The sequence below is a fragment of the Aspergillus multicolor genome, assembly GCF_047715735.1.
Source record: "Aspergillus multicolor strain CBS 133.54 unplaced genomic scaffold BDW74scaffold_9, whole genome shotgun sequence".
Lineage (NCBI taxonomy): Eukaryota > Fungi > Ascomycota > Eurotiomycetes > Eurotiales > Aspergillaceae > Aspergillus > Aspergillus multicolor.
Window position 1 is genome coordinate 368,973 of NW_027395960.1, and position 25,458 is coordinate 394,430.

At 52.6% G+C, this 25,458-nt stretch overlaps 9 protein-coding genes and 1 non-coding gene across 10 annotated transcripts; 6 read left to right on the forward strand and 4 right to left on the reverse strand.

Annotated features, from left to right (window-relative positions):
* Positions 1–3,768: 3,768 nt before the first annotated feature.
* Positions 3,769–4,595, reverse strand: BDW74DRAFT_151397 (uncharacterized protein; the record flags this gene model as incomplete). The annotated part of the gene is made up of 1 exon (XM_073724170.1): positions 3,769–4,595. A coding segment is annotated over exon 1 (677 nt), but the record flags the coding sequence as incomplete, so codon positions are not given.
* A 128-nt stretch (positions 4,596–4,723) lies between these two features.
* On the forward strand, positions 4,724–6,908 carry BDW74DRAFT_139209 (C2H2-type zinc finger protein). The gene is made up of 2 exons (XM_073722485.1): positions 4,724–6,562; positions 6,617–6,908. Exons 1-2 carry the CDS (start codon positions 4,823–4,825, stop codon positions 6,773–6,775), a joined length of 1,899 nt encoding a protein of 632 aa, XP_073584878.1. The 5' UTR covers positions 4,724–4,822; the 3' UTR covers positions 6,776–6,908.
* Positions 6,909–7,650: 742 nt separating this feature from the next.
* Positions 7,651–8,530, forward strand: BDW74DRAFT_151401 (uncharacterized protein). Its single transcript, XM_073724172.1, has 3 exons — positions 7,651–7,934; positions 7,990–8,090; positions 8,149–8,530. Exons 1-3 carry the CDS (start codon positions 7,814–7,816, stop codon positions 8,368–8,370), a joined length of 444 nt encoding a protein of 147 aa, XP_073584879.1. The 5' UTR covers positions 7,651–7,813; the 3' UTR covers positions 8,371–8,530.
* Positions 8,531–8,879: 349 nt separating this feature from the next.
* BDW74DRAFT_151402 (DNA replication factor Cdt1 C-terminal domain-containing protein) lies at positions 8,880–10,756 on the forward strand. Its single transcript, XM_073724173.1, has one exon. It carries the CDS (start codon positions 9,001–9,003, stop codon positions 10,609–10,611), a length of 1,611 nt encoding a protein of 536 aa, XP_073584880.1. The 5' UTR covers positions 8,880–9,000; the 3' UTR covers positions 10,612–10,756.
* A 244-nt stretch (positions 10,757–11,000) lies between these two features.
* Positions 11,001–17,061, forward strand: BDW74DRAFT_167342 (mismatch repair ATPase MSH2; the record flags this gene model as incomplete). Its single annotated transcript, XM_073726681.1, has 5 exons — positions 11,001–11,024; positions 11,087–13,890; positions 14,873–16,112; positions 16,302–16,676; positions 16,723–17,061. The coding sequence occupies 5 exons, from the start codon at positions 11,001–11,003 to the stop codon at positions 17,059–17,061; spliced, it is 4,782 nt and encodes a 1,593-aa protein (XP_073584881.1).
* A 1,042-nt stretch (positions 17,062–18,103) lies between these two features.
* Positions 18,104–18,185, forward strand: BDW74DRAFT_t105. Its single transcript has one exon. It is a non-coding gene; the product is annotated as a tRNA-Glu (tRNA).
* Positions 18,186–18,347: 162 nt separating this feature from the next.
* BDW74DRAFT_139266 (class II aldolase/adducin domain protein) lies at positions 18,348–19,845 on the reverse strand. Its single transcript, XM_073722487.1, has 5 exons — positions 19,338–19,845; positions 19,018–19,278; positions 18,814–18,946; positions 18,596–18,764; positions 18,348–18,524 (listed from the first exon to the last, which is right to left on the reverse strand). Exons 1-5 carry the CDS (start codon positions 19,627–19,629, stop codon positions 18,450–18,452), a joined length of 930 nt encoding a protein of 309 aa, XP_073584882.1. The 5' UTR covers positions 19,630–19,845; the 3' UTR covers positions 18,348–18,449.
* BDW74DRAFT_139265 (protein SYS1) lies at positions 19,846–21,071 on the reverse strand. Its single transcript, XM_073722486.1, has 3 exons — positions 20,595–21,071; positions 20,036–20,532; positions 19,846–19,926 (listed from the first exon to the last, which is right to left on the reverse strand). Exons 1-2 carry the CDS (start codon positions 20,837–20,839, stop codon positions 20,172–20,174), a joined length of 606 nt encoding a protein of 201 aa, XP_073584883.1. The 5' UTR covers positions 20,840–21,071; the 3' UTR covers positions 19,846–19,926; positions 20,036–20,171.
* A 185-nt stretch (positions 21,072–21,256) lies between these two features.
* On the forward strand, positions 21,257–21,685 carry BDW74DRAFT_177183 (cytochrome c oxidase subunit 6B family protein; the record flags this gene model as incomplete). The annotated part of the gene is made up of 2 exons (XM_073728809.1): positions 21,257–21,478; positions 21,563–21,685. The coding sequence occupies 2 exons, from the start codon at positions 21,257–21,259 to the stop codon at positions 21,683–21,685; spliced, it is 345 nt and encodes a 114-aa protein (XP_073584884.1).
* Positions 21,686–21,812: 127 nt separating this feature from the next.
* On the reverse strand, positions 21,813–25,198 carry BDW74DRAFT_139271 (putative RNA-binding protein (Nab3)). Its single transcript, XM_073722488.1, has 5 exons — positions 23,795–25,198; positions 23,557–23,736; positions 23,022–23,505; positions 22,750–22,970; positions 21,813–22,698 (listed from the first exon to the last, which is right to left on the reverse strand). Exons 1-5 carry the CDS (start codon positions 25,038–25,040, stop codon positions 22,136–22,138), a joined length of 2,694 nt encoding a protein of 897 aa, XP_073584885.1. The 5' UTR covers positions 25,041–25,198; the 3' UTR covers positions 21,813–22,135.
* Between the last annotated feature and the right edge of the window lie 260 nt (positions 25,199–25,458).

Here is a 25,458-nt window from a genome sequence, read left to right on the forward strand (position 1 = left end):
AACACTTCCTAAGCAAGCGGGACTTGGATCTGGCTTGTGAGGGGCATCATTGCTTGATAACGTTGGAGAGCTTGAAGGTATGAGGGTTGCCCGTACGGGGTTTGAAGCTTTGAGAGCTCGATGGAGAAACGGATCTTTTGATCATGGTCGTTTGGAGGATGGAAATGGAAAGAGCATATTCAAAGGACAAGCTTTGAGACCTCAAGCGAAACAGCAAGCCGCCGGGTCATCCGTCCGTTCCAGCTTCTCAGTCGCATCTTGTACGGAGACCGGTAGTTATTCTTCTCGGATAGTTGATGAACGAACGTGATTGAGGGAGCAGTTTCCCGTCTACTCGTGGGGAAGATGGCGGACGTGCAGGCCGGGGACCTGGCACCGTTGATTCCTCTTTAGGAAAGTGACACAGACGGACAGTTCCCAAGTGCCCCTGCCGGGAAGCCATCAAGGCCTAAAATATGCGTGAACTTCGAAGTATACATCATATTGAAGTATTCACCTTGGTATTATCTTGTATCACTAGATGGATTAGTCAAGCTGGCTCGAGTTATGTCCTTGCAGATATAGTTCATCATGTTGGTGGATGAACATGTCGGGATATAATATGTCGATGGATGATACTCACTTGAGCCGCATCTGAGGGCGAATACGGAGTACAATATTACCTTAAAAGATACCCGCCCTACGTCCAGTATAGAGCGTTGGTCTACCCCCCTCAGGCCAAATTGCAATGCGCACGGCTACCTTCGGTTTTCAGCTCCAAGGCCACCCTCCCCTCATTTGACTTACAAAAGCATTGCCACTGCCACCTCAGCGCCTGCACGCATCTTCGCCAAACGGTGCCGTATGCCGAAAGTACTATGTATTATGCAATAGCAATAATCTTATTGCTTATGATATGCATGTGCTTGCATGGATGTACGTACGAGTTGGAGATGATGCGCTGTTATTGGCGAGGAAGCGCCGGGAACAGATGTTGGAGGCTTTCACCGCTAGCCTGCAGGCCGGTTGCTCTTGGACGCCTTGGAAAGTGAGTTGTCTGGTATAGTTTGTTTCAGAAGTCTCGGAAGGTGTTGAGGCGAAATTTTATGCGTACCTGAAGGTTGCCCCAGAGACGCGCAGATGGAAAGTATAAAGCATGTGATTGGGCCGGTTCTCCAACTGCGTGAACTTTTGACAGGTCGTACCCCGTAGAGTAGACATTGAGGTGAAATAGCCACTAATTAACGACGGATATGCCGGTGGCCGGGGCTAATTAGCAGCTAGAGTAGGTACCGACCATCTGGGCCTGGTGCAGCAGTAAGTGCTCTATTCAAAGTATCGGACCAAGTCCGCCGATGAGCAGATGAGCAGCTGACCTGGATGGCTCGTGAAAGTAAGGACATCCCCGCCGATAAGCCAGCGTTGGGCGGCTAGCTTTCTTTGTTCCTTTTTCTGAGAAGGCTGCGTCCGAATGGTGGTGCCCTGATACGATCCCTGCCACCCTGAAACCAGGTCCAGACCAGTCGGCGAAGAGAGGGGGGGGCAGAGGCTGTTTGGTGGCGCCGTCCCTGGGCCTTCTGATTTTCAGGTGAGCGTGAAACTTGTGAGAGATTGGTTTGTAGCGTCGAGTTGCCCCTCTTTACTCCAGTTCCTGATATCGCCACTGTTCCTTACACCGGAGTAGGATGATAAGATCTCAACTTGGGTTGGTGCTGATAGCGTTTTTGGCCGTATTCCTATCAGGACAGCCATTGCAAAATCATGTGCAAAGATATCGCCTAAAGGACTCAGCTCGACTCTTCCTCGCGGAAGGCTAATGCAGCAGCTGTCATGGTGCAAAACACGAAACTTTGACCCCACGACCCACCATTCTCCACCCTTGACAAGTCTTAGATCATACATACGGAGTAGACGACAGGAACCTTGGGGTGCTTCCTACCGTTCCTGCGAAGAAGAACTCCGTAGTGCGGTCGGGTACGAGTACATGTACATCCAGGGATAGCGCTGTGGGAATACGCATTTCTGAGCCAATTGTAGCGATTCTGCGGGCTGATCATGAGGTGGGTATTGCGTGTTCGGTGCGGGCTGAGCGCAGGATGATAACCAGGAACAGGGAGGAGTGAAGGTAATGACGCTATCATGGAGAGAGCTTGCGAAGACGAGTTACCTTGCTGGGAAGACTCGGGTGGCGACCGTGCTCTTGTACTCTGGGGTATCCGAACTTTCCGGGAACCAGCAACGGTGTACTCCGTAAGCATGCTTGCAACGGCATACACCAGACGAGGACTCACTCCTAAAAAAATCGGTTAATAGGCCGTACTCTCCCAGAGGTACATCTAGACCGCCAGGGTCTATCAAAGCGAAGCACCTCATCGTGTCAGCAGGTGGTGCAAATTACTAATCCCCGCATAATGTCGTTTCCGTTAAAGCTGGGGCTGGGAACTTTGGTCCGAGTTTCTGTACTTCAATTTTCCGCCGTAAACTTAGACTGAGAATAATAATTCCCAGTGCATGGTTGGCGGTTCTTGGTTATGGAGTCGACTCCTACCTGATTGAGGCCACGGATACCCACAGGAACAAGCTTCCGACTGTTACTCCCGGTAGTGGCCTGATATTAGGAACAAGCAAACGACCGAAAGGCGGAAAATAAACGACGATTGACGAGCGCACAGGGTGCTTGTGCGATCTCGAATCTCGATGTAAGGTACTCCTACCGCGTGGCGGCTATATCGGGGAGGTCGGCTCCTGCGACTGTCGTCGGGACAGTTTTGTCTCCATGGCCAGACCCTCTGCAGAACTCTAGAGTTCCAGTCTTCCGTTATGGTGGCAGTAGTAAATATGAGAGTTACCAGAAGTCCAGGCTGAAGGCCCCGCTCACCAAATGGTAACGTCACTCATCGTGCCCAACCAACAACCAGCGTTTGGCATCGTTGCGCCGGAAGTGGTAAGAGAGGAATCTTGCTCGGAACATCACTAGCAAGCCGGCATCCTGGTTCCTGAATCGTGATGAGCTTGAAGAAACGGAAAGGAATGCTGATCAGGGCGACAGAGCTGTAGCCGGCAGTTGCAGAGATACCGTGCCTTTTGTCTTGTGGCTAGCAAGCAATGTCCGGCCAGGGCCTGAATGACCCCTTGACCTTTGGTATGAGCTGACCACGAAAGGGACTGCAAAGTCAAACCTAGCTGTTGCTATGTACCATGGAACATAAAAGTATCCTGAGGGACTGGGTTCTGTATGCTGTGTCTGAGGATAGACTTGAAGCTGCTGGGAGCCGATACTTAACGGAGACGAAGGATGATCCCAGCAGGCAATGCGCTGCCAGTGTTTGAGCCGCTGCTGCCCTCTCCCGTTTTAGGTTTATATAACTCCGTATGTAGAGACGGTATGAGCTGTCAAGTACACCGCCAAGGGGAGATTCTATTTGAGGGTCCAGAAATTGTAAAAACATCCACCTGCGTCTCCACACTGGATCGAATGGCGATGAGTCGTCAGTACCTGGGGCTAACACCACGCTGCCTATCACTGTGCAGAGTGCAGCCCCCGATCATCATGACCTCGCGGAGAGAGGGGATGATTTCAGTTTGACCTGAGAGTCTGAGACTGAGCGGCTGGGACAGCGAACAGGTATCTAGTAGTCCCAGGTAGGAAGACGGTAGCTCACACTGAATCAGTGATTCCCCTCTCTTGCCCCTCGTTTCATTTCGTTGCCTCCAGCGATAAGCCTCCCCTTGGTAGCAACCAACCTAAATGGTTATCGTCATCACCACCTGGATCTGAGGCGGCATCTTGCCGTCATCAACTATTGTTTCCCCTTACTTAGTCACTTCTCTCCGCTCTGACACTCCCTTTCTGGCCTGATTCTTTCTTTTTGAGCCCTCTCTGGCCTTCTTACCCATACCTCCCCCATTTTTACCTGACCTTACCTTCCCACAGCCCTGTCGGCTCCTCTCGGCTTCCCAACATCTTTTCTCATTATTTCCTCTCCGCTTCCGCTTCCCTCCCCAGAGGTGCCTGAGCCCGTACTTCCCGTACACGCCAGTAGCACCACTATCGCTTCCTATTAATAGGCGCCGTTTTTGACTGATCTGATTATTATTGCAATTTTGGTCTCCCCCTTCCTTCGCCTCGCGTCGATCCGTCAGTCGCCTCGCAGCGTCTACTCGTCTATTATTAACACCCTGTTGCCCAGTATTAGATTTAGTTTGGGTCTTGGCTGGGCCCCGGTGTCTTGAATTACTTACTGTCATACCCACAACAACCGGGACTCGACCTCTCCATCGAGTCCACCAAATCTTCGTCGGCTCACCTCTCTTCTTTTCTTTCCCCTCCATTTCCAAGTCGACGACACTTTCCACCTCCTCTCCTTTGAAGCCAAACTTCTTTCCTTTATCGCCGACCGTGAGAGATGCGCCCTCGGTACTAATGGGCGCTCTCCCTTCATCTACAGTTTCAGTCGTCATCCTCAAATCTCGCCCAACTCCATCCGTATTCATCTCATCCCCTCGCTTAAACCACCTGTTGGCGCAGTGATACTTCCATCCCTTTCCTGTAAGTTGTCATGCAATATTCAAAAACAAAAAGAATAAAAGCAACGCAAAAAGTTGTCCTTGGTTCCTGATCCATTTTCATCCCTTCGTTGCCGCTCAAATTGATCATAACATGGCCACCTGCTTACTTGACTTGCGTAAATGCTTTTAGTAGTCAGCATCTTCGGTCGATCTCGTCTTTTACCTCGTGTCGAAAGCGTCAATTCTCCCGTTTAGTATCGTGTCAACGCACATTTCCGAGTCGAACTCGTGTATACATTTTGGAGTGGCTTTCTCATGAAGTTTCGCTGTCAATATGTCTTTCTTACCTGTCAATAACATTTCTTCGCCACCAGACCGCGCCATGGAGGATGTAAACGCAACGTCTGCGACTCCTCGGGCTCACTCGAATAGCATGTCCACTACACAGGATGGCGGGGTTTCAAACAACAACTCCGATATACATATGCCTGACGAGTCTCGCCGGAGTACACATTCGATCTCTGATGAGACCATTCAAGCGGACTCGGACGGAGAAGGTTCGGATAACGGGTCGGATCGAAAGGAACATGCACCGCCGTCGAAGAAGAAAAAGGGCCAACGGTTCTACTGTACCGACTTCCCGCCATGTAATCTCAGTTTTACTCGAAGCGAGCACCTGGCTCGCCACATTCGCAAACATACCGGGGAGCGGCCGTTTCAATGTCACTGTTCACGACGCTTCTCCAGGCTTGATAACCTGCGACAGCATGCCCAGACTGTGCACGTGAACGAGGAAATACCAGATAGCTCGCTGGCGGCTACCGGCACTCGCTTTCAACGTCAGGTTAGGACTGATCGAGTGCGGCCTCAAGGTCGCGCGAGAGCAGGAACTGGAGGTAGCCAGGGTACACACAGCAGGGGCCACAGTAGGAACCTATCAACGTCGAGCATCGCCTCGACAGCTTCAACGTTCAGCCAACCCCCGGAACTGCGCCGGCGCCCGCCGCCATTGATCATGGCCAATGACGCAAGCGCGAGGTCTAGGCTAGGCCTTGACCCGATGATGGACACTCCCACCACACCACCTGCCCAGGTTCGAGGTTTCCATGCACCACCAGGCGGATCTCCATATACGCCTTCTCAGATGTATCCCGCTACCGGCTCTCCTATGCCTGGGTCGGCCCAGGTTGCCGGCTTCTGGGAGGGCAAGACTGCGGCTCGTCGATTGTCAGTTCCGTCTGGAGTTAATCCTTTTGCACCCCAGCAATATGCTCATCCTTACACTGCTGCGAACTACGCAGCGCCTGGCGAGATATATGCCAGTCCTGTCAGCGGGAAGTACCCAATGGAAAGAGATTCTCAACCGACGGAAGCCGAGTTGCGGCGAAGGACGTGGCATTATTCGTCATGGCCTGCTCCCTCCCGCACGGAGTATAGTGGCCTCAGTAATGCTCAAACATCGGAAACGTTTCCACCAGCACTTGGAGGCAACGAAACCGCGGACCGGCCGCCGCGTCTACCGGGGATTGAAAGCTTCGACAAATTCGCTGCGCAGCGCTCCCTGACACCTCCTGTGCGCAAGCCCAGTCCGATGCAGGTAGACAACAAGCCGCCTCCCGGTTACAACTTCAGCGGCGGGTTCAACTATGCACCCCCACCGGGCCGACCCGCCCCGCCTATTTCTGGGCCTGGTCACCGACGCGGGCACGTTTCGTGGGATATGTCTTTGCATACAAACCTAACCGGTCTTCACATCAGGGACAAGCCAATTCCGCAGCGTGACGCATCGACCTGGGGCCAACAAACCATCTCGGAACTTCGTAACATCGGTTCTCGTCCGTCATCATCATACCAGCAACAGCTTCAGGAGTTCCGTGGTCATCATGGCTCGTCTTCATATAGCACCACTGCGTCAAGCTCTCATGCTGCGCGAACGAGCCCAGAAGATTCGAGCAGCAGTGAGGGAGTACATACTCCCTCAACAGCATCACTCGAGTATCACCCAGCCATTGTGCATAACAACGGCTTTGTCGAGCCCCATCATCCCTCCTTTTCTTCTGACACACCTCAAAATGTACGCACCCGCTATCAATGAGGACCAGCGATAAATCACTGATTTGGAGTCTAGGCTTGTCCTCCTATATCACAACCCGAAAACTACCATATCAAACACGATTCGCGGCCTAGCCTTCACAGTGTTTCCAGAGATCCTGGAATGGGTCGGCTCGAGGCTCTTGTCGCGGTTGCTACGAGCGAAAACAAGAAGGCCGCAGATATCATGGTGTAGCCAATCTGGTCTATGTTGTGTGCTGTGATGTCTCCCGGGCTATTTACGGCCTACATCCGCTATCCGATTTCCTTCTATCCAAACCCAGTGGTGCGATTCGTGTCAGCATCCCACTCTCCCCTCCAAACTATAACACCCACTTTTGTTTCCTTTCGGTTTAAGTGTACATGGCGTTTTAGACCCAGGGCCTATTGTGACTTGATTATATACACAGCGTTACGGCAGTTCTTGATGACTTGTGATGACTGATGAATAACGCATAGTGATGGGTTCCAGGAGGTGTTCTTTCGATGTCAATAACTTTGTTCGGATTACTTTTCTCTTGTGTTTAACTTTTGGCCTGCATGATCTGGCGTTCTCCTTCGGGTCGTGTGTCTCAGCGCTTGAAGATACCCCAGCTTCAATCTCGGCTTTAATTGCTGCGAGGTTCTGGGCAGAATTTCTTTGGTCGTGGCGTGGTGTGGTAGCGTTTGCGTAACTGTTTTCTCTCGCTATTTCTCCTACCCAAATATACGAATCGTCATCACCTTTGTGTTTGCCGTAAGCTTCTAGTTGATTTGAGCGTGCTGCGACTCCAGATTGTTTGTGTTACAACCCCGTGTGCTTTAGCTAGTCAAACCAACTGATATCATCTCGGGCCCAGCCGACCTTGATCTACCAAGTCTCTTTAAATCTATTTACGTATACAAGGAGAATAAGCCGTTAGAGTTCCCACGATGATCTCATGGATTGCTTCGATTCATGTGGCTTGGCTTGGATAAATGCAGGTGGTGATGCGGTGATCCCCTGGTGACGTCAGGTAGCCTGGAAGCATCGCCGAGTCTCCCCGCTCGCCAGTACTACATAAACCCCTGTGTCTCCCATAATCTGAGCTCCAGAATCAAAATCACGAGCATTAATTGACTTTCCTGACCTACCACCTTCCCAACACCACACTACTCGAACGAAGGATACAGACCCCCGTATCCTACCTCGCTACAGCACAACCGACTCTATCACGTCACGACCTTAACCAACCACCCACTACTCACAATCACAATGGCTGCTGCCCCTAAGAGCCGCGCTGGACTGTACCTTGGCCTCGGTGCCCTCGGTGCCGGCAGTTACTACTTCTACCGTGCTGGAGGTGACCCCAAGGTTGCGAAGGAGGAGGTGAAGTGTTAGTTCTCCATATCCGATGGCAGTGACCGGTCATTGACTAACAACTACGATAGACGACATCAACAAGGCCCGCGCCAAAGCCCCCGGAACCGAGACAGGCGAGAGAGCTGGTGAGCGTGCTGGGTTGGAGGCGAACCTCAACATCGATGAGGCTGTATGTTCACCCTACCCAGCAACTTCTGCCAACAAGGTGCTAACATGCAGATGCCCAGGCAAACCAACCCGTAACCAAGAACACCGACCTCGCATCCCAGGCACACCGAAAGTGGGACGACTTGAGCCAGGCGGGCAAGGACCAGGCTGCGCAGGCGCAGAAGAAGCTGGACGACCTGAGCCAGGCCGGTAAAGACCAGGCACACAAGCTGAGCCACGAGGCCGAGCAGAAGGCCGCCGAGGCGAAGAGCACAATGTCGGGCTGGTTTGGTCGAAAGTAGATACCCTTACCTCGGAGTTCTTTGGGTTTTTATGATGATGATTGCATGAATTGTGTTCTGCGGAGTACTTGAACTTCAGGCTGTCCGGTATAGCTATACCTCGGTAGCCGTTTCAGTCTAACTCAATTGACAATAATTAATGACAATGATGGATCCAATACTCCGTTCTTCTCGTAATTCTCCGGGGCAGTGGGGGCAGATCGAGGTATGCGGCATTCCAGACCTGGACCTGGACCTGATCACCGTAGTGATGGGTGGGCTTCGGTCGACGGTTTGAAATTCAGGATAAAACTCGACTCGGTCTCCTACTTAACGAATTGATATTTATCACAAGCTTTACTATTGTTCTATTGTTCAATCATGGCGAGTCGACACGCGCAAGTAATTTAACCCGATCGAGACCAGATCGCGAAATTGCGACGCGACGCGTCTGTGCTAAAAAACCGCGTGGAGAAACGCACCAATTTTAACCGCCCCATCATCCATCCCCTTACCTACACAATTCGAACCTCATTCTCACACCTATTTACTGTTGTAATTCTTCCGATTGCTTTACCTTTCATGCTTATGCTTCACTGAATAGCGGAACCATTTTGAACTCCATAGTTTAAATTACCTGCGGAAGTCGCGATGCCTCGCACCTCCTCTACCGTCACGCGGAGCCGCTCAGCACGCCTTCCTCGAGCTCAAACACAGCCGCAGCTAGGGATCCAGAGTTTTGCAAGAGCGATCAAGCCTAGCGTTGGCCTTAGCGGAGTAACAGACGGCAAAAAGGACCTCGAAGCCAAGCGTCCGACGCTCCCGGTCTCTCCTTCCAAGAAGCGGAAATTGAGCGAGCTTCACAATGTCGATTCCATCGTTCGTGAACAAGGGCTGCAGGGTAAGGAGGCTGTCGCTACAGTCTCGGAGGAGAACCAGGAGAACGAGAACGTCGACCTGTTGAGCTTGACGCCCTCGAAATCGCTCAAGTTCAGTTCCTTGTCTGTTTCCTCTCCGCGCAGTGGTCACTATGCTGCCCCTACACCTACAGCTCCGGCTCTTACGCCTTCGCGCTCGACGCGCTCGAAGAGAACTAGCGTTATCCTGGAGGATGGGGACCAGGACGAGGATGAGGATGCTGTACCACCAACACCGACGAAGCGTGTGGCTGCGACTGCGAGGCCTCGAGCGAAGAAGACGAATGCGCCATTACCGCAATCCAGTGCATCTTTCAATCTTGCAGCGCGTCCGGCCGGCGTCGAGGAAGTGGTCCGATTGCATTCGGCGTTTCTCAAGGCGCTGACGATTCACGCTGCGCACCGCGGTGTTGCTGCGCCTGCGGATCTTAGGGACTTTCTGCCTAGCATTGAGCGGATCTGGAAGAAGAGGAAGGTCGTTGTCAAGGATGTTCAGCGGCTTCTGTGGATTTGGCGCCAGGGTGCGGGGTGTGCGTTTCGACTTGCGAATCATGGGCTTGGGCGTGTTTGTTTGGAGAGGATTGCTGGGCGGGCGGAGCGGCTTGATGATGAGGCTGAGATGCAGAGCCGGTTTGAGGAGGTGGTTGATTTGCTCTACAAGCAGGCCTTGGAGAAGGCTGAGGATGGGGAAGTGGACTTCATTGCGACACTGGGACTGATTTCGATTGAGGAGTCTTTGGCGCCGTTCACGGCGTTTCGAAAGGGGCAGCAACGGCTGCAGGACTTGAAGGGGGGTGTTATCAAGGTGAAGATGGATGTGCTTTTGGCTGAGGCCGCGAAGGATGAGACTTCTGAGACTACGCCTGCGAAGATGCGTGACGCGACGACGAATCGACGACTGGGACTGCTCGACCGAATCAAGAATAAGTCGCTGCGTCAGTCGAAGCTGCCTCCGCCGCCGTCTAAGGAGGTTTTACTTCGTCGTGCTGCGGCTGGACGTGTTGAGGAGGTTGCGAACGTGCTTGCTCTCCTGCGGCCGGCCGGGTATGTGGGCAGTGGTCCAATGGCGCGAATGGCAGCGCAGCGTACACCGTTCTGTCTCGAGACCCTTGTTCAAAGGGTGCAAGACTCAACGCGGAACCCTATCTCGCCGAAAGAGGTGGAGGCTTGTCTAGAGATTCTGGCTCGGGAGGACATTGCAGGCCACTGGGTGAGCATTGTTGTCGTGAACCAGCTCAAGTCGGTTGTTTTGCAGTCCTGTGGTGATGTCCAGCTGAAGGACATTGGGGCCAAAGTGGCCCAGTTGAAGGCGGGGTGGGAGGACACCTCGAAGCTTATAATCTGAGACCTCGCTCTTTTTTGGATGTCATTGTTTGGATGGAAGTTTTTGGTTTGCGGATACCTCATGGCCGCATGGCATTCTTGGAGTTATGACTACTGGCGGCATTTTATGTACGAGCATAGCGTTGCATCTGATACCTGTATGAAAAACTATATACTTAATCAACTACTACACAAGAATCTCTCACCCACTTGCAATACGTAATAAACGGCGAATTCCACTCACCTTTAGACACCTGGTCAAAAACCAATTTGGCTCAACGCGGACTCACGTGATCAAGTCGCGTCTCGAACGCGCCAAGAATTTACCTATCGAACGATAAGAGCATTGAAGCTCAGGACATTTACCACAACGCACAGCCAGTAGGGGTAGGTTGACTGCTGGTATTAAAAATGTCGTCTCGACCAGATCTCAGAGTAAGCTCCATTTTTTCAACCCGCTCAATGTACCAGCTCTTTACTGACAATCATCTTAACAGGTCGACGACGAGGTCGGCTTCATCCGATTCTACCGCTCCCTCGCCTCCGATGACTCTGCAAACAATGAGACGATTCGAGTTTTTGATAGAGGTGACTGGTACTCGGCTCACGGCGCCGAAGCCGAGTTCATCGCCCGCACCGTCTACAAGACAACCTCCGTCCTGCGCAACCTCGGCCGCAGCGAAACCGGTGGCTTGCCATCCGTCACGATGAGCGTTACCGTGTTCCGAAACTTCCTACGAGAGGCTCTATTCCGGCTAAACAAGAGAATCGAGATCTGGGGCTCTGTCGGGACAGGGAAGGGGCATTGGAAGAAAGTCAAGCAGGCGAGTCCCGGCAACCTGCAAGATGTGGAGGATGAGCTTGGTACCATGGGGATGGCAGGCGCTGGAAGTACAGGTGCACCGATAATCATGGCTGTCAAGCTCAGTGCGAAAGCTGGCGAGGCTCGGAATGTGGGCGTTTGCTTTGCGGATGCGAGCGTGCGCGAGCTGGGCGTCAGCGAGTTCCTGGATAATGATGTGTACTCGAACTTTGAGGCGCTTGTTATCCAGCTCGGTGTCAAGGAGTGTCTTGTTGTGCAGGACGTCAATCGGAAGGATGTCGAGGTTGGAAAGATCCGGGCGATTTGCGATAACTGCGGGATTGCGATTTCGGAGCGGCCTGTGTCGGACTTTGGGGTACGCGATATTGAGCAGGATCTTACACGGCTGCTGAGGGATGAGCGCTCTGCTGGGACGCTGCCGCAGACGGAGCTGAAGCTTGCGATGGGGAGTGCGGCCGCGCTGATTCGGTACCTCGGTGTTATGTCAGATGCGTCGAATTTCGGACAGTATCAGCTTTATCAGCATGACTTGGCGCAGTTTATGAAGCTTGATGCTGCGGCGTTACGGGCGTTGAATCTCATGCCCGGGCCTAGGGACGGGTCGAAGTCGATGAGTCTGTTTGGGCTATTGAACCATTGCAAGACGCCTGTTGGAAGCCGGCTGCTAGCGCAGTGGCTGAAGCAGCCGTTGATGGACCTGGCTGAGATTGAGAAGCGTCAGCAACTTGTTGAGGCGTTTGTTGTGAGCACAGAGCTGCGACAGACGATGCAGGAGGAGCATCTGCGGTCGATACCCGATTTGTATCGGCTTGCGAAGCGGTTCCAGCGGAAGCAGGCGAATCTAGAAGATGTGGTGCGTGTGTACCAAGTTGCGATTCGGCTGCCCGGGTTTGTGAACTCGCTGGAGAACGTCATGGATGAGGAGTATCAGACGCCGCTGGAGACCGAGTACACAGCCAAGCTGCGCAGTCACTCGGCTAGTCTGGCGAAGCTGGAGGAGATGGTTGAGACGACAGTTGATCTGGATGCTCTCGAGAACCACGAGTTCATCATCAAGCCTGAGTTTGATGATAGTCTACGCATCATCCGTAAGAAGCTGGATAAGCTACGTCAGGATATGTACCAAGAGCACAAGGCCGTCTCGAAAGACCTGGACCAGGAGATGGACAAGAAGCTGTTTCTCGAGAATCACCGCGTGCACGGTTGGTGCTTCAGATTAACACGGAACGAAGCTGGCTGTATTCGCAACAAGAAGGCATACCAGGAGTGCTCAACGCAGAAGAACGGAGTGTACTTCACCACCACGACGATGCAGGCTCTCCGCCGGGAACATGACCAGCTCTCCTCTAACTACAACCGCACTCAGACCGGGCTTGTCTCGGAGGTCGTCGCCGTTGCGGCGTCGTACTGTCCAGTACTAGAGCAATTAGCCGGTGTCCTCGCTCACCTCGATGTCATTGTGAGCTTCGCGCATGCTTCTGTCCATGCACCAACAGCCTACACTAGACCCAAGCTCCATCCGCGAGGCACAGGAAACACCGTCCTCAAAGAAGCAAGACACCCGTGTATGGAGATGCAAGATGACATCTCCTTCATCACTAATGATGTCTCACTTATCCGCGATGAGTCCTCGTTCCTCATCATCACCGGTCCCAACATGGGCGGTAAATCGACCTACATCCGCATGATTGGTGTGGTCGCGCTCATGGCGCAGACAGGCTGCTTCGTGCCCTGCACTGAGGCAGAACTTACGATCTTTGACTGCATCCTTGCACGTGTCGGAGCCAGCGATTCTCAGCTGAAAGGTGTTTCGACCTTCATGGCGGAGATGCTTGAAACATCGAACATCCTCAAATCAGCAACCTCCGAGTCTCTGATTATCATTGACGAATTGGGTCGCGGTACAAGTACATACGATGGATTCGGTCTCGCCTGGGCAATCTCAGAACACATCGTCACCGAGATCCGCTGTTTCGGACTATTTGCGACTCACTTCCACGAGCTCACAGCATTGGCTGAACGATACCCTAAGTCTGTCAAGAACCTGCACGTCGTCGCATTCATCGGCGATGGAACGGAAGAAGAGGAGGATAAGAAGAAGAGTCAACAAAAGGTCACCCTACTCTACCGCGTCGAACCGGGCATCTGTGACCAGTCCTTCGGTATCCATGTTGCCGAGCTTGTCCGCTTCCCTGAGAAGGTCGTCAACATGGCTCGACAGAAGGCTGAGGAGCTGGAAGATTTCACGTCCGCTGATCCCTCAGGTAATGCTGCCTCTACCGCGATCGACAAATATTCGCAGGAGGAGGTTGAAGAGGGTAGTGCGTTGCTCAAGGCGATGCTGCTCAAGTGGAAGAGTGCTATCGAGGAGCCCGGAAAGGAGATGACGGTTGAGGAGAAAAGGCAGATTATGAGAGATCTCGTGAAGGGCGACGCAAAGCTACAGTCGAACCGGGTCTTTCAAGGAATCCAGGCTCTGTGAGTGATCTGGTAAGAGCTCCAATTGTTTGTGTCTTCGGCCCGGGGTAACTAGGGTATTGTTCTGTCTGCTTAATGGTGGTCGTTATGGCGTTTGAGGGTAAAATCATTCTAGCTAAGTCTTCTACTATGTTTCGGGTAATGGATATCAAGAATGTTATTCTGTATATCGGCCAATCCATTAAGCAATGTCCTTGCTTCATGCTGTGTGTCTACTATAGTATGGATCACGTGCATCAGGGTCCAAAGCCCAGGCGCATCGGAGTAAATACGGAAATTCGCTGGACGGACAGCGACACCGCGAACACACCAAACGCTCATTCATCTCTTGTTCTTTCCTCCGTTGATTGTTCTTCTGTACGATTTGAATTACTGTTCGATCTCTCGCCAACAGTCCGTCCTTCGACTCCTGACTACGCAATCCGAACCCCACCCCTGTCCCTCGTTCTCCGTCCGTGATGTCCCTCCAGTCCAGTTGAACGAAGCTGGTCCATCCGATCGCATTCAACGACAGTCTGATTCATGCACCCCTTTTCCATCCTAACCCTCGGCATCTTCGTTGCGGGCTACATTACCGCGAGGTGGGATCTCGTCACCCGGTTATACGAATTGGCCATATTTGCCTGGGATCACGGCGTGGTGGTACGTTACTCCGTCGCGCTGCGGAGTGCTTCATGTGGACTCGACTAATGGCGCTTTATTTTTCATACAGACTAGGACAGCGAAGGGCTTCCTCTTTCTTTCCGTTTTCTTCTTCCTACTGATCATCCCCATTAATCATCTTGCGCAGAAGGAGGGTGATCAGGTACGTTGCATTGCCATGGATTTGCTAGCTATTGAAATATGGCTGAGACTAATTGCGTTCTGTCGCTCTAGCATCCCCGACCCGTCCACCTTGGTGTCTCCGCTCGCGAACAACTACGCCGTCGCGGCTCGTTCTAGGCTTCGGTGGAGGATGACAAGTTGACAATATGCAGATGAGCGATGGATTGCTACGGGTATTTTGGCCATACGACCTTCCCCGATCATCAGCGCCGGGCGTGATTGTTGGGTGGAGGAACTCGGAGCTGGACTTATTCGTGCTGGCCGTGTTGGAGGATGTTGAGCCTCGAAATGTCGACAATGCTCTCCGCGCCGGTATCCTGTTCCGCAACAGCCCTCATCCGGTTCCGCGCATCTTCGGTCTATGCGGTCGCTCGGCGATGCATGTTCTGGGGTCAACAAACCTGCGGGATCCGCCGACGGCGTTCAATGCGTCGCATTTAGTCGTCACTACTCGGCCGCCGGGGAAGGTTCCGAAAATATATTGTCCGCCGGAGACGGGGCTCTCGATTCAGGTTATCATGTTCCACCGGCCAGATCCGTCGAGGATGGAGTATATGTCGCTGAACCCCATCTCGCTTGCTTTGGAGGACAAGGTGCTAGCCGCGGAGAAGGCAGACGGGGTGACGGATATGATAGAAACCGGGGAGAGCGTGCAGAAGGCTCGCGCGCAGAAATTGGTGGAGAAGCTGCGACTCCACACGGTGGTCAAGCATGTTGCGTCACATAAGGAATTGGCGCTTCCGTTCATCATCAACCAGATCAATTGCGCATACGAGATGGGGAAGCTGATAGAGAAGAACAGCAGTCTTATCGGGATCCGCGTGAAGCGGAGCATGAGCGTTTCAGAGCGGGTAGTCGAGTCGGCGACGACTGCGTGGGACCTGTTCGTCCTCGGAGTGTCCTTCGTCTTTTGGCAGTGGATATGGCCGGTCGTTACCCGGATCTTTGTGATAGGCCTGGTCTTCCACCGCGTCATTGCGGACTTTGTCCTGCAGGTTCTGGAATGGCGCGCTCGGCCTGACGCAGCGGCATTGAAGGATATCTCTGCGACAGCGCAGCAGGTGGACATTCGTCTGCAGCAGTTTTGCTACTGGCCTACGCAGTATGTCAAGTTGCGGCAGAGAAAGGATGACTGGGAGAGTGTGACGACCTACCACGCGCACTACATTCGATTCTATAATAGTCTGTGGCTCGTTGCCAATGATGTGATTATTGGGATTGCGATGGGATCCTACATCATTGATAATGCCAACTGGGTAGCTTACCAGATCAACCACGTTCTGAGTGGCTGGACTGTCGAGGGCCTGCAGCGGACGATCTCCTGGCTGATGGACTGGCCTGCCGGTTTGAAGTTGAACAACGAACTTGCTGCATTCCTTGGTGATCTTTTCCTGTGGGTTATCGAGAATTGGGCAGCATGCATTGCCAACCTTCAACCCTACCTCCCTCATATCATCTATGTTATCGGCTGCGCCAGCTTCGCCGGCGCTAGCATGCCTATCGCCCTTTTCTCGGACCTCATTTCCATTCTAACGGTTCATATTTACTCCTTCTACATTGCCTCGGCGCGGATATTCAACTGGCAGCTTACGATCATTATCTCGCTCTTCCACTTGTTCCGTGGAAAGAAGCGAAACGTCCTCCGCAATCGTATAGATTCTTGCGACTACGACCTCGACCAGCTTCTACTCGGAACTATTCTGTTCACCGTCCTCTTCTTCCTCTTGCCTACAGTGGTCGTCTTTTACCTTGCGTTTACGTCCGCGCGGATGTTGATTATCTTCTTGAAGGCGGGTCTTGATACCTGGCTTGCTTTTTTGAACCACTTTCCTCTCTTTGCGTTGATGTTGCGCGTCAAAGATTCAAGGAGGTTGCCGGGTGGCATCCGCTTTGAACTTCGTGCTGAACAGGGTAACTCGCCCAATACCCTCAACCCAACGATACACTACATCCACCTTGAAGTATGCTCCCTTTCCCTTGTAGAAGTGCAGAGACTAACAAGCCCAGTCCATTCCTTTGACTCTCCGCGCCATGTTTGATCAATACTTCCAGCTCGGCCATCGTCTACGGAAACACTACCTCTCCCCGCAGGTTATCTTCTGTCTCTTCACCGGCCGCTTTGTGCCTCCCATCCACCGCCGCAACCTCTACAGTATGCAATACAGCATGCTCCCCGATGTTCGGCCTTCACTTGCGCAGGTGTGGAGCGAGTTGACCCAGCCGACAAGGAAGTCTAGTGGTGGCTCTTCAGGGTCGAGCTCTGGTCAGAGCGGTAATGGAATTGGGATTGGTATCATGGGCATGAAGGTTGGCGGGCATGGAGAGAGGAGGAGAGGGTATCGATGATCCGATGACTTCTATGTAGCATGAGGGAAAAGGGCTTGTATAAATAATGATGGCTGGGTGGCTGTACGTACTAGTTTTATTCTCCATGATCAATAATACCCCCTTATGTGAAACGACTCCATGTCTAGTGCTTGATGCGGTGAAGTAGGCGCCGCTACCTGCCGGGGGCGATCTCATTCTTGATCAGATGTATGTGTAGAGTCTCCTTTCCGGCCTCCATGGTTCGTTCGTCACCACTGTCATACCTTCTCGTCCATGTGCTATGTCAGGATCAAAACGGGCGGGGCAGTAGGCCGACTCGGCCATGTTCTCAACGCGCTCTAGGCTTTCCCTAGGTAGAATGGACCATGGCGCATCTTCTGCTCTATGTAGTAAACAAGAATTGCCACTCCTACGAGTCTGGTTTCACGCGGGCTTTCCTCCTATGCGCTTGGTTTGACTTTATCCACGCAGCCTAGCCCTACCGAAAACCTACTCCAACTTCAGACCATGGCCTGAAAACCCAGCCCTAGGTCTCCATCCTTTACCTTGCGAGCTACCATCCATGCATCTATATCTTGGTATGTCTACCACGAGAACATTTGCGACAGTTCATCAGCCCGATGCCAATTGTGGGCGTTTTTCCATGTTCGGAGGTGCAACGATATATTTGTGATCGGGATCTGAATCCACATAGTCAACATCAGCAATGAGAACAACCGAGGTGCGCCTCAACGTGAGCTTTATACTCTCACAAGCAGCCACAGTATTTCAATATTCCAGGACACGGTCGAGGAAGAAGAAACCAGGCGTTATGTATATTTTCCCGTACACCGTACACGATTTCGGATGGTTGTTGGAAGAGCATCCCGATTTGACCCGCCCTTTTCCCCATTTCAATGCCCACATGAGTAGTTTCCTTCTAGATATGATCAAAGCGTCTTTTACGGCAACTCCAACCCGCATCCTTCGCCGGGATCGTCAACACAACGCTCATATCTCTCGTTTGGCCTTGCGCATATCACCATATAGGCTTAAACATAAAATGTATTTACAACAACCGTCCGAAATGGTGTAATGGTTAACATCGCTGTCTCTCATCACGTGATACACAGCAGCTCGGGGTTCGATTCCCCGTTTCGGAAGTATTTCTTTTGCTTTTTGTTCTTGAAGCTGTTGAAGCTCATCATTTGATCTGTATAGATCGGACCCGAGTCCGCGGTTCCGGTGCGGCCACGCAGCGTGCCTTCCTCTTTTATTTTCCCCTCCAACCTTAGGGAAAAGCCTTAATTTTAGCTGCGCATCGGCTTGGAGTAGGTCTCTGTCTACTTCTTAGCGGTTACGAAGTGGTTTGAACATCGACTGAGCTGTGGAACACTTCATTTAAACCGTTGATAACATTGCTAGAGTTACTGCAGAACTCGGCCATTACTCTCCTCAACGACAAAGTCATACTCGGGCTGAAACTCGGTGTAGAAATTATGCTGCGGCTCGTCAGTATACTATAATATACCAGACAACCCAGGGGGCAACAAGAAGTAATGGCCTCACATACCGCATTTTGCGCCGAATCAGCTGTATACTTCGCAACATTGTCGGGAATGATCTTCTTGGGGATGCCGTTGGCAGCTGCAGCCTCGGCCATCAGTTGCGCGTGGCAGGCGGAGTCGAGACTGACGAAGAGCCAGGCGGCTTCGTCGACGGTTGAGCCGACAGTGATGAGGCTGGTCTAGTTAGTAGGGATGCACTAGGAGTAGAAAGAGGAGAACATACCCGTGGTTCTGCAAAATGCAAGCAATATTGTCCTTCCCCAGCGCGGCAGCAATGGCCCTCCCTTCCTCCTGCGCCAGCGCAATACCGCCGTGCTCTTCGTAGACGCTGATCTTGCCGTAGAAGTTGCATGCATCTGTATGCACTCATTAGCCCTACTCCGCCTATCCTCCTAACAAAGTTCAATAAAAGAAAGAGATGCAGTACCTTGGCTGAGCATCTCAATAGGCCTCCCAAACGCACTCCACGCCTTCCCATACACGCCATGCGTATGTGCCGCAGCCATAACGTCCGGCCTTGCCTTATGAATCTCCGAATGGATCATGAAGCCCGCCTCGTTGATGGGCTGCTGCGCTCCACCCTCCGTAACGTACCCGTCCGCATCAACGAGGACAAGGTCCGACGCCTTCATGGCGGAGAAGTGCTTGCCGAAGGGGTTGATCCAGAAGTGGTCCTTTAGGACGGGGTCTGCACGATATGTTAACATGCTGTTCATATGTAGGTTATAAGAAAGCGAGACAGCGCACCTCTCACAGAAATATGCCCGCTAATCCCCTCATTGAACCCCTGCTTCCCGAAGACCCGGAAAGCAGCGGCCATGTGCTCCTTGATCCATTGGCGCTCGGCGTAGGGGTCCGTGAAGGTCGGGATGCCGCGGAGCTTGAGGGTTCCGGCGCGGTTGCCGCGCGCGATGGCCTGGAAGGCCTTATCTTCGAGGGCTGGAGTGATGGGTTTCTTGCCCTTGTTCTCGGTCTCGTGCTCAGATGGTGTTACAACAACCTGGGCTGCGGCGGGGGTTGTGAGTGTCGTGGTGGACATTTTGTATAGTTATCCAAGATCTTGGCGATGAAAAGAGATGTGATTGATAGATGAGATGTTGAGAGGACTCCATTCGAGCAGATGGGACTGTCGTCTATTTAACTTTCAGCCTTATCTTGCACCCCACTTGACCCGTTGGAGAAGTTGGAGATATGGATGCGGTGATGCGGGCTTGTCGTCGGAAGGCGCATGTTGGTTGAAGGCGTCGGGATTGTAGATGCAGACTCTATTGGTTTAGGTATTGTTTGCCACGACCTTGGGACTGAATATTATGTCAATTAGGTCAGTGTGCATCATCTGCGTTTGCGATCGAGTCAATTGGAAGATCGGTTCTATTCATTTATGATGGACGCCCGAAAACAGAACGCCATTTATACAACGCCCATGCCAGCTAGGGTATACATACACTAGAATATATACAGTGAGAAGGAACAAACCACGGCAACTGGCGACCGTAAAAGTTGCCAAAGAACTAGTGATAGGAAGACAAGTAGTAAAGAAAAAAAGGAAGGATAAGCGAATGCAGTGTCGGGACAGGCTGGCTATACCGCGCCATCTCCCTTCATATTCATCATTTCGTACTCGCCGCCGCGGCCGCGTCCACGCCCCGAAAGGAGCCCAGTGCTGCTCTCACCGGTCTGCGATGACTCCCCGGAGCCCTGCCTCGAGCTACCAGTACCAATACCACCGAAGCTGATCGGTTGGAGCTCGCGCCATCGACAAGCCCACATGCCGAGAGAAATCATAAAGGCGGCGCTGGCGCACTGTAGAGCCCACCATAGCAGATTGGACGGGAGAGAACGAGTATAGAACGTGGTCGTGATAAGGTGTATGAAATGTATCGTGAGAGAAAAGTCGGGAATGAGCTTCGATCGCGACACAAGGAGAAGCAGGAAGATAACACTATAGAGACGAACTGTTAGCAACATCGCAATTGGAGTCACGCCATGGAGAGGTGAGCCCACCATAAAAAGCTATTCAGCATCCACACAAACCCCAACATCCACCCAAGCGTCGTATCACCCCGCAAAGCATTCCAACTGAGAACTAAGTCAAACGAGAACGCTGTGCCGTAGACAAGCGTCGTGAACAGGATCAGGACCGTCGCTGTGAAATAGTAGGCGGCCTGGAGGAGGAGGATCTTGCGGATGATTTTCAGCGGCGGGAGGTCTGTTCGCGCCCCCGCTGGAGGCCGTCGGCGCGGGGGCATGAACTATTCGTGTACCAGCTCTGAAACTGGTTGTTCGGCGAATTGTGTCTTGCTCGGCGCGGCGATGGGGAGGTTAACGGGGTCGGAGAGAGCTGGCGATATGGTAGATTTCGTAGCAGGACAAGCGCAGTTTCGGAGGACAAGTCCTTTACACGAAGGTACTTGTCAGATGGCCTAGTACATCGACCGAATTTGTTTTTGCGGTGGATGAAGCTGTCAATAACAACGACGAAGGTGAAGCTGGCAGAGTGGATTGACTGTTGACCATGTTGGCCTAGCGCCACATGACCTTGCGGAGCGGGCTGCCTGCGGAAGGAATCTCGGAGTCGGAGCTCCAACTCTGATAGCTTGAACAACACCTTTTGCTCGTCTTCCACTCAGCAATTGAAATTTCATACACCGGGAACTACACACACAATGGGCTGGTTCTCTTCTTCGTCGGACACCAAACAAGCCGCCGACGGTGGCCGCATAGCCCCCGATCGAACCTCGCGACAACGGTGCTGGATCGGCCGCGACCAGTTCTTCGCCTGCCTGGACAAGAACGACATCATCGACTCTATAAACGGGGACAAGGAGGCGCGGAAGAAGTGTGCACAGGAGATTGCGGAGTTTGAGGCAGCCTGCACGAGTTCATGGGTATGGATCATCTGAGGGGAATCCACGCCCCCGCGCTCGGAGATGTCGGCTACTGGAAGTCATAGGCTGACTACTTCGCTACAGGTAAAATACTTTAAAGAAAAGCGCGTGATGGAGTACAACCGGGACAAGACGATTGAGCGGATCAAGAAGGAAGATGCGGCCACAGTTCAGGACCTGAAGTCGCAAGGGTGGTCTGGGAAATAAAAGCTTTGGGTTCAGGCGATGGAAAGGATTGGACTCCTGCGGCGACGAGCAAGAGGCTCTTGTACTTGTACTATATTACGCTTAATGACTCAAACTTCTCTACCCGTGTCCAGGCTCGCATTAGTATTATTGTTACTTAGAGTGTGACCAGGAATAAGTGACACTCCACGTTATGCGGTAAGGCGACTAGATACATGCAGCGATGGAAATAAATAACATAGCCGACGCCGGTGGATAGAATGGCCTAAGATAATAGGGATTGTGGAATAGTGATATCTTTTTGTCTTAACGCCTGAATGAACAAACATTGACAAGACGAATTCCATGATAAATATCGAGTCTCAACCCTTTGAACGTCAAGCGAAAACAAATAATCAACGCCTGACTCCATTGGTGCAAAATCCGCAAATAGATGGATATGGTGATAATGAATTCAGGAAAAATCGTGACTCATTGTTTCCACTTGCCCAACTGGCTCATGAGATTCTGGACTTGTTGGGAGGCCACAGTAGGCTGTCCCTGTTGGTGATGTCCTCCTACTTTGGCCAAGAGTGACAATAGGTTCGGATCGGAGATTGGCGAGGCGCTATGGCCCTGTATAAATGGCTGGTGTGGGAGAGGTTGTTGGGGAAGAGGTTGCTGCGGGAGAGACGGTTGCGAAGGATTGAGCGAAGCAGGCTGTCGAGTGGCCACGCTTAGAAGACTCGCTAAATCTGGAGTAGGAACAGGATTCGGAATGGGAGGTATTGGCTGCTGCGCGGCTGGTACAGGTGGCCGCTGTTGCAGGGCAGCTATCAACGACTGCAAGCCAGCCCCATCAAGACTTGAAATGGCGTTTGCAAGATTGGGCTGATTTGGAAGCGTAGGAGCGGCAGGATGAGGTAGAGGTGCAGAGGGGAGGTGAGGAACCCCGTAAGCAGGGGATGGGAGAGGCACATTGGGTGCGTTTCGTTGCAGAGTTTGAGCCTGGCCGACGATGTCTGCTGCAACATGAGGATCAAGGTCGGGATACTCTACAGCCGGACGTTAGGTAAAGCTTAGAAACAAATGACGGAAGAACCCACCAATGGATCGGACATTATCAACACCTGCACTTCGGTCGAAGATCTGCAGCGGTATCTTCCCTTGAAGATAGCTGGGCCGTGAGAGCCTCACCACGGCAAGAACGCCTTCAGATGCCTGTCGCTTGACCGCAGCGTCCAGGGGGATACGCGCGCCTAATGCCAAAACATCTACCCGAAGGCCACGGTTTCGGAAGCTGCTCTCTATATGGTAAATGAAATTTCTGACGAGAAATCAGTGAGCAATCTTTGAAAATGTGGAATGATCTTCTTACCGGTCAAGCTCCTCAAGAACCAGTATCTGCACGTCTGGCACATCTCTGGGGGCTCGCCTGGGAACAGGTATATCCGCATCGCTGTCATACGTCGCGCGGCCACGAGGACTTGGGCTGCGGTATCGTCTATCCCTTCCGTAAGGTGAACGTGAGCGCCGCCTATCACGCCGATCGAACCGTTCTGGGGTCCTATCTCGAGACCGATATCCCTCCCGTGCGCGGTAGCCGCGCGGAGAAGGCGACCGTGGTGGGCGGTAGTCCTCCCGCCTACGATGGGAGGGTTCATCTCGGAAGTCACTGAATGGCAACCTTGCCGGCTCGTGTGGTCGATCGTAACGGTCCCCCGGGCCTCTCGAGGACCGATTACTCGGGAGTCCGCCTCGAGCATAGTCAGGTGACCTGGAACGGCGAGGAGGAGCACGAGAAGGTTCTGATTGTGTTGGTGCTGGTCTGGTATTTCGCTGCGGTTTGGATATTTCAAGATCTGAATAGCAAGTCAGATAGGATCATATAGACGAGTTACCGCGATACTTACGAACTTTCCGTCCTCTCACGATAGCTCCTTGTTCGCCTTCGAGAGCCCGTTTGCAGGACGAGACCTCAAGAAATTGTATGAAGCCGTAGGCTTGTTTGATCGAGATCTGTGCCAGCTTCCCATAATTATGAAAAATGTGGAATAGGTCTCGTTTGGTCACTCTTTCAGTGGGTAGATTGCCTACATCGAGCGAAACACGTTAGAATAATTTCACTTGATATGATGGAAGCGAACTCACCAACAAATAATCTCGATCCGTATGGAAAGCGATCCCAAAGTCCCTCGGTCACGTATACTCTTTCTTCATGCAGGAATGCGTCATACTTCTTCTGAACGTCTGGACCCCACGGCGCATCATCGTCGGAGCGGAGTGCTTGTCGATCGACTCGGCCGTTCTTTGGCATAGCGGTCACTGGCGGTTCTTGGGTCTCCGCTGGAGAGGATGGCGGCTGTTGGAAGCTAGCAACCGGCGGAGGGGGAAGAGAAACGCCACCGGAGGATGTCCCTGGGGCACCAGCTGGTAAGGAAGATAGTCCAACTTTGGATTGGTAATTACTCGGCTGAGACGCAAAGGGGTTTGACGCGTTAGAGGCATTATGGGCGGGGAGTTGGTGGTAAGAACGGATATCATCGCTAGGGTTGTAATTAGGGTGGATAGAGGGCTTCTCCTGTGGTGGAGGGCGCGGAGGGAGGCCTAAGGAGGATTGAGGCACTTCATCGGCTGCAGCTTGGGGTGAGCCCGAAGCAGAGTCCGCTGGGATAGTGGTTGTGGACGCGGTAGGCGCGGAGGGAGATGTTGAAGTTGGTGGGAGATTATCAAGGAGGTTCTGGAAGTCGACACCATTTCCAGCACTATTATCCTCGAATCTTCCCTCCGCGTCTAGTCGGCCATGCGACGCCGCCTGGCTTTGCAAGGCGCCGACGGAGTGGTTTACCTCGTGCGCAAAGGAGTTGTTGCGAGCAGCATAGGAAGAGAATGGGTGGGCATCGGGGACAGGGTGGGTTTGAAGGGAGCTAGGATCTGATGCAGCACATGCCGTTAGAGAAGAGTCTGTAGTATTCCCGACACTCGAGGTCTGTGTGGATGAAGTTGTGTTGGGCGAGGGGGGTGAAGTAGCAGTTGTAGCAGGAGAAGGGGTATCGGCATCCATCGACGCGTTATTCATTAAGGGAGGACCAGAACGGAGGCTACCTTGTATATGCGATTGGTGCTGTGATGGTGGGTGTTCGTGACCACGCTGTACAGAGCCATGCCACCCCGCCTCACCCGCGCTTGTATACTGCCCACTCAACTGTGCACCGTAGCTGTTGCCGTAGAAGTCCTCGGCCTGCCCATAAGTAGAGGTATCGTTGAAAACGGGGTCCATTTGATTCTGCAACACAGGGATACTGGTAGGTTCCGCGACGTGTACCGGGCGAGGGCTTTCGGGAGTCAACGTCTTGCCGCGAAAGTGGAGAGCCTCATCTGGGGAGTCTGGCGTCATGTAGACCAAGGTAAGAGAGTGAATTCATCTACAAGCAAGCAAGAAGGGCGACCGGAGAGGGACGAATCCAATATCGCAGCTTTCAACAATGAGCGCAGAGCAGCGAAAGCTTAAGTGGGGCTATCGTGGAAAAAAACCAGGCGGGCGGGTTGAGCGCTCAAGGGCGGCGAGGCAAGTGGAAAACGTTAGGAAGACAAAGAGAGGTTCGGGGAGAGAGAAGAAGAGGTGTGCCTATGGTGGGGAAGGAGAATGAAGAGATAGACTGATAAGGGAAGGAAGAGGAGGAGGTCAGGGTGCAGGTGTCGCAGGGAAGGAGATGCAGAAAGATCTATCGGAGGCGACGGAAAAAGTCGATGAGGATGATCGGAGCTCAGACTGGGAACAGGAACCACCAGTGAAAAAATCACAAATAGCACCA

Excerpts from the sequence above, each read along its gene's own strand:
- BDW74DRAFT_139209 (XM_073722485.1), top strand. The coding sequence starts at position 4,823 with ATGTCTTTCTTACCTGTCAATAACATTTCTTCGCCACCAGACCGCGCC. Across the intron at positions 6,563-6,616 it reads CTTCTGACACACCTCAAAAT|GCTTGTCCTCCTATATCACA; the intron begins GTACGCACCCGC and ends TTTGGAGTCTAG.
- BDW74DRAFT_151401 (XM_073724172.1), top strand. The coding sequence starts at position 7,814 with ATGGCTGCTGCCCCTAAGAGCCGCGCTGGACTGTACCTTGGCCTCGGT. Across the intron at positions 7,935-7,989 it reads TGCGAAGGAGGAGGTGAAGT|ACGACATCAACAAGGCCCGC; the intron begins GTTAGTTCTCCA and ends CAACTACGATAG. Across the intron at positions 8,091-8,148 it reads ACCTCAACATCGATGAGGCT|GCAAACCAACCCGTAACCAA; the intron begins GTATGTTCACCC and ends GCAGATGCCCAG.
- BDW74DRAFT_151402 (XM_073724173.1), top strand. The coding sequence starts at position 9,001 with ATGCCTCGCACCTCCTCTACCGTCACGCGGAGCCGCTCAGCACGCCTT.
- BDW74DRAFT_139266 (XM_073722487.1), bottom strand. The coding sequence starts at position 19,629 with ATGTCCACCACGACACTCACAACCCCCGCCGCAGCCCAGGTTGTTGTA. Across the intron at positions 19,279-19,337 it reads CGGGCATATTTCTGTGAGAG|ACCCCGTCCTAAAGGACCAC; the intron begins GTGCGCTGTCTC and ends CATATCGTGCAG. Across the intron at positions 18,765-18,813 it reads TGCATTTTGCAGAACCACGG|CCTCATCACTGTCGGCTCAA; the intron begins GTATGTTCTCCT and ends TAACTAGACCAG.
- BDW74DRAFT_139265 (XM_073722486.1), bottom strand. The coding sequence starts at position 20,839 with ATGCCCCCGCGCCGACGGCCTCCAGCGGGGGCGCGAACAGACCTCCCG. Across the intron at positions 20,533-20,594 it reads ATGCTGAATAGCTTTTTATG|TGTTATCTTCCTGCTTCTCC; the intron begins GTGGGCTCACCT and ends TCGTCTCTATAG.
- BDW74DRAFT_139271 (XM_073722488.1), bottom strand. The coding sequence starts at position 25,040 with ATGACGCCAGACTCCCCAGATGAGGCTCTCCACTTTCGCGGCAAGACG. Across the intron at positions 22,971-23,021 it reads GTTCTTGAGGAGCTTGACCG|AAATTTCATTTACCATATAG; the intron begins GTAAGAAGATCA and ends ATTTCTCGTCAG. Across the intron at positions 22,699-22,749 it reads TGATAATGTCCGATCCATTG|AGTATCCCGACCTTGATCCT; the intron begins GTGGGTTCTTCC and ends GTCCGGCTGTAG.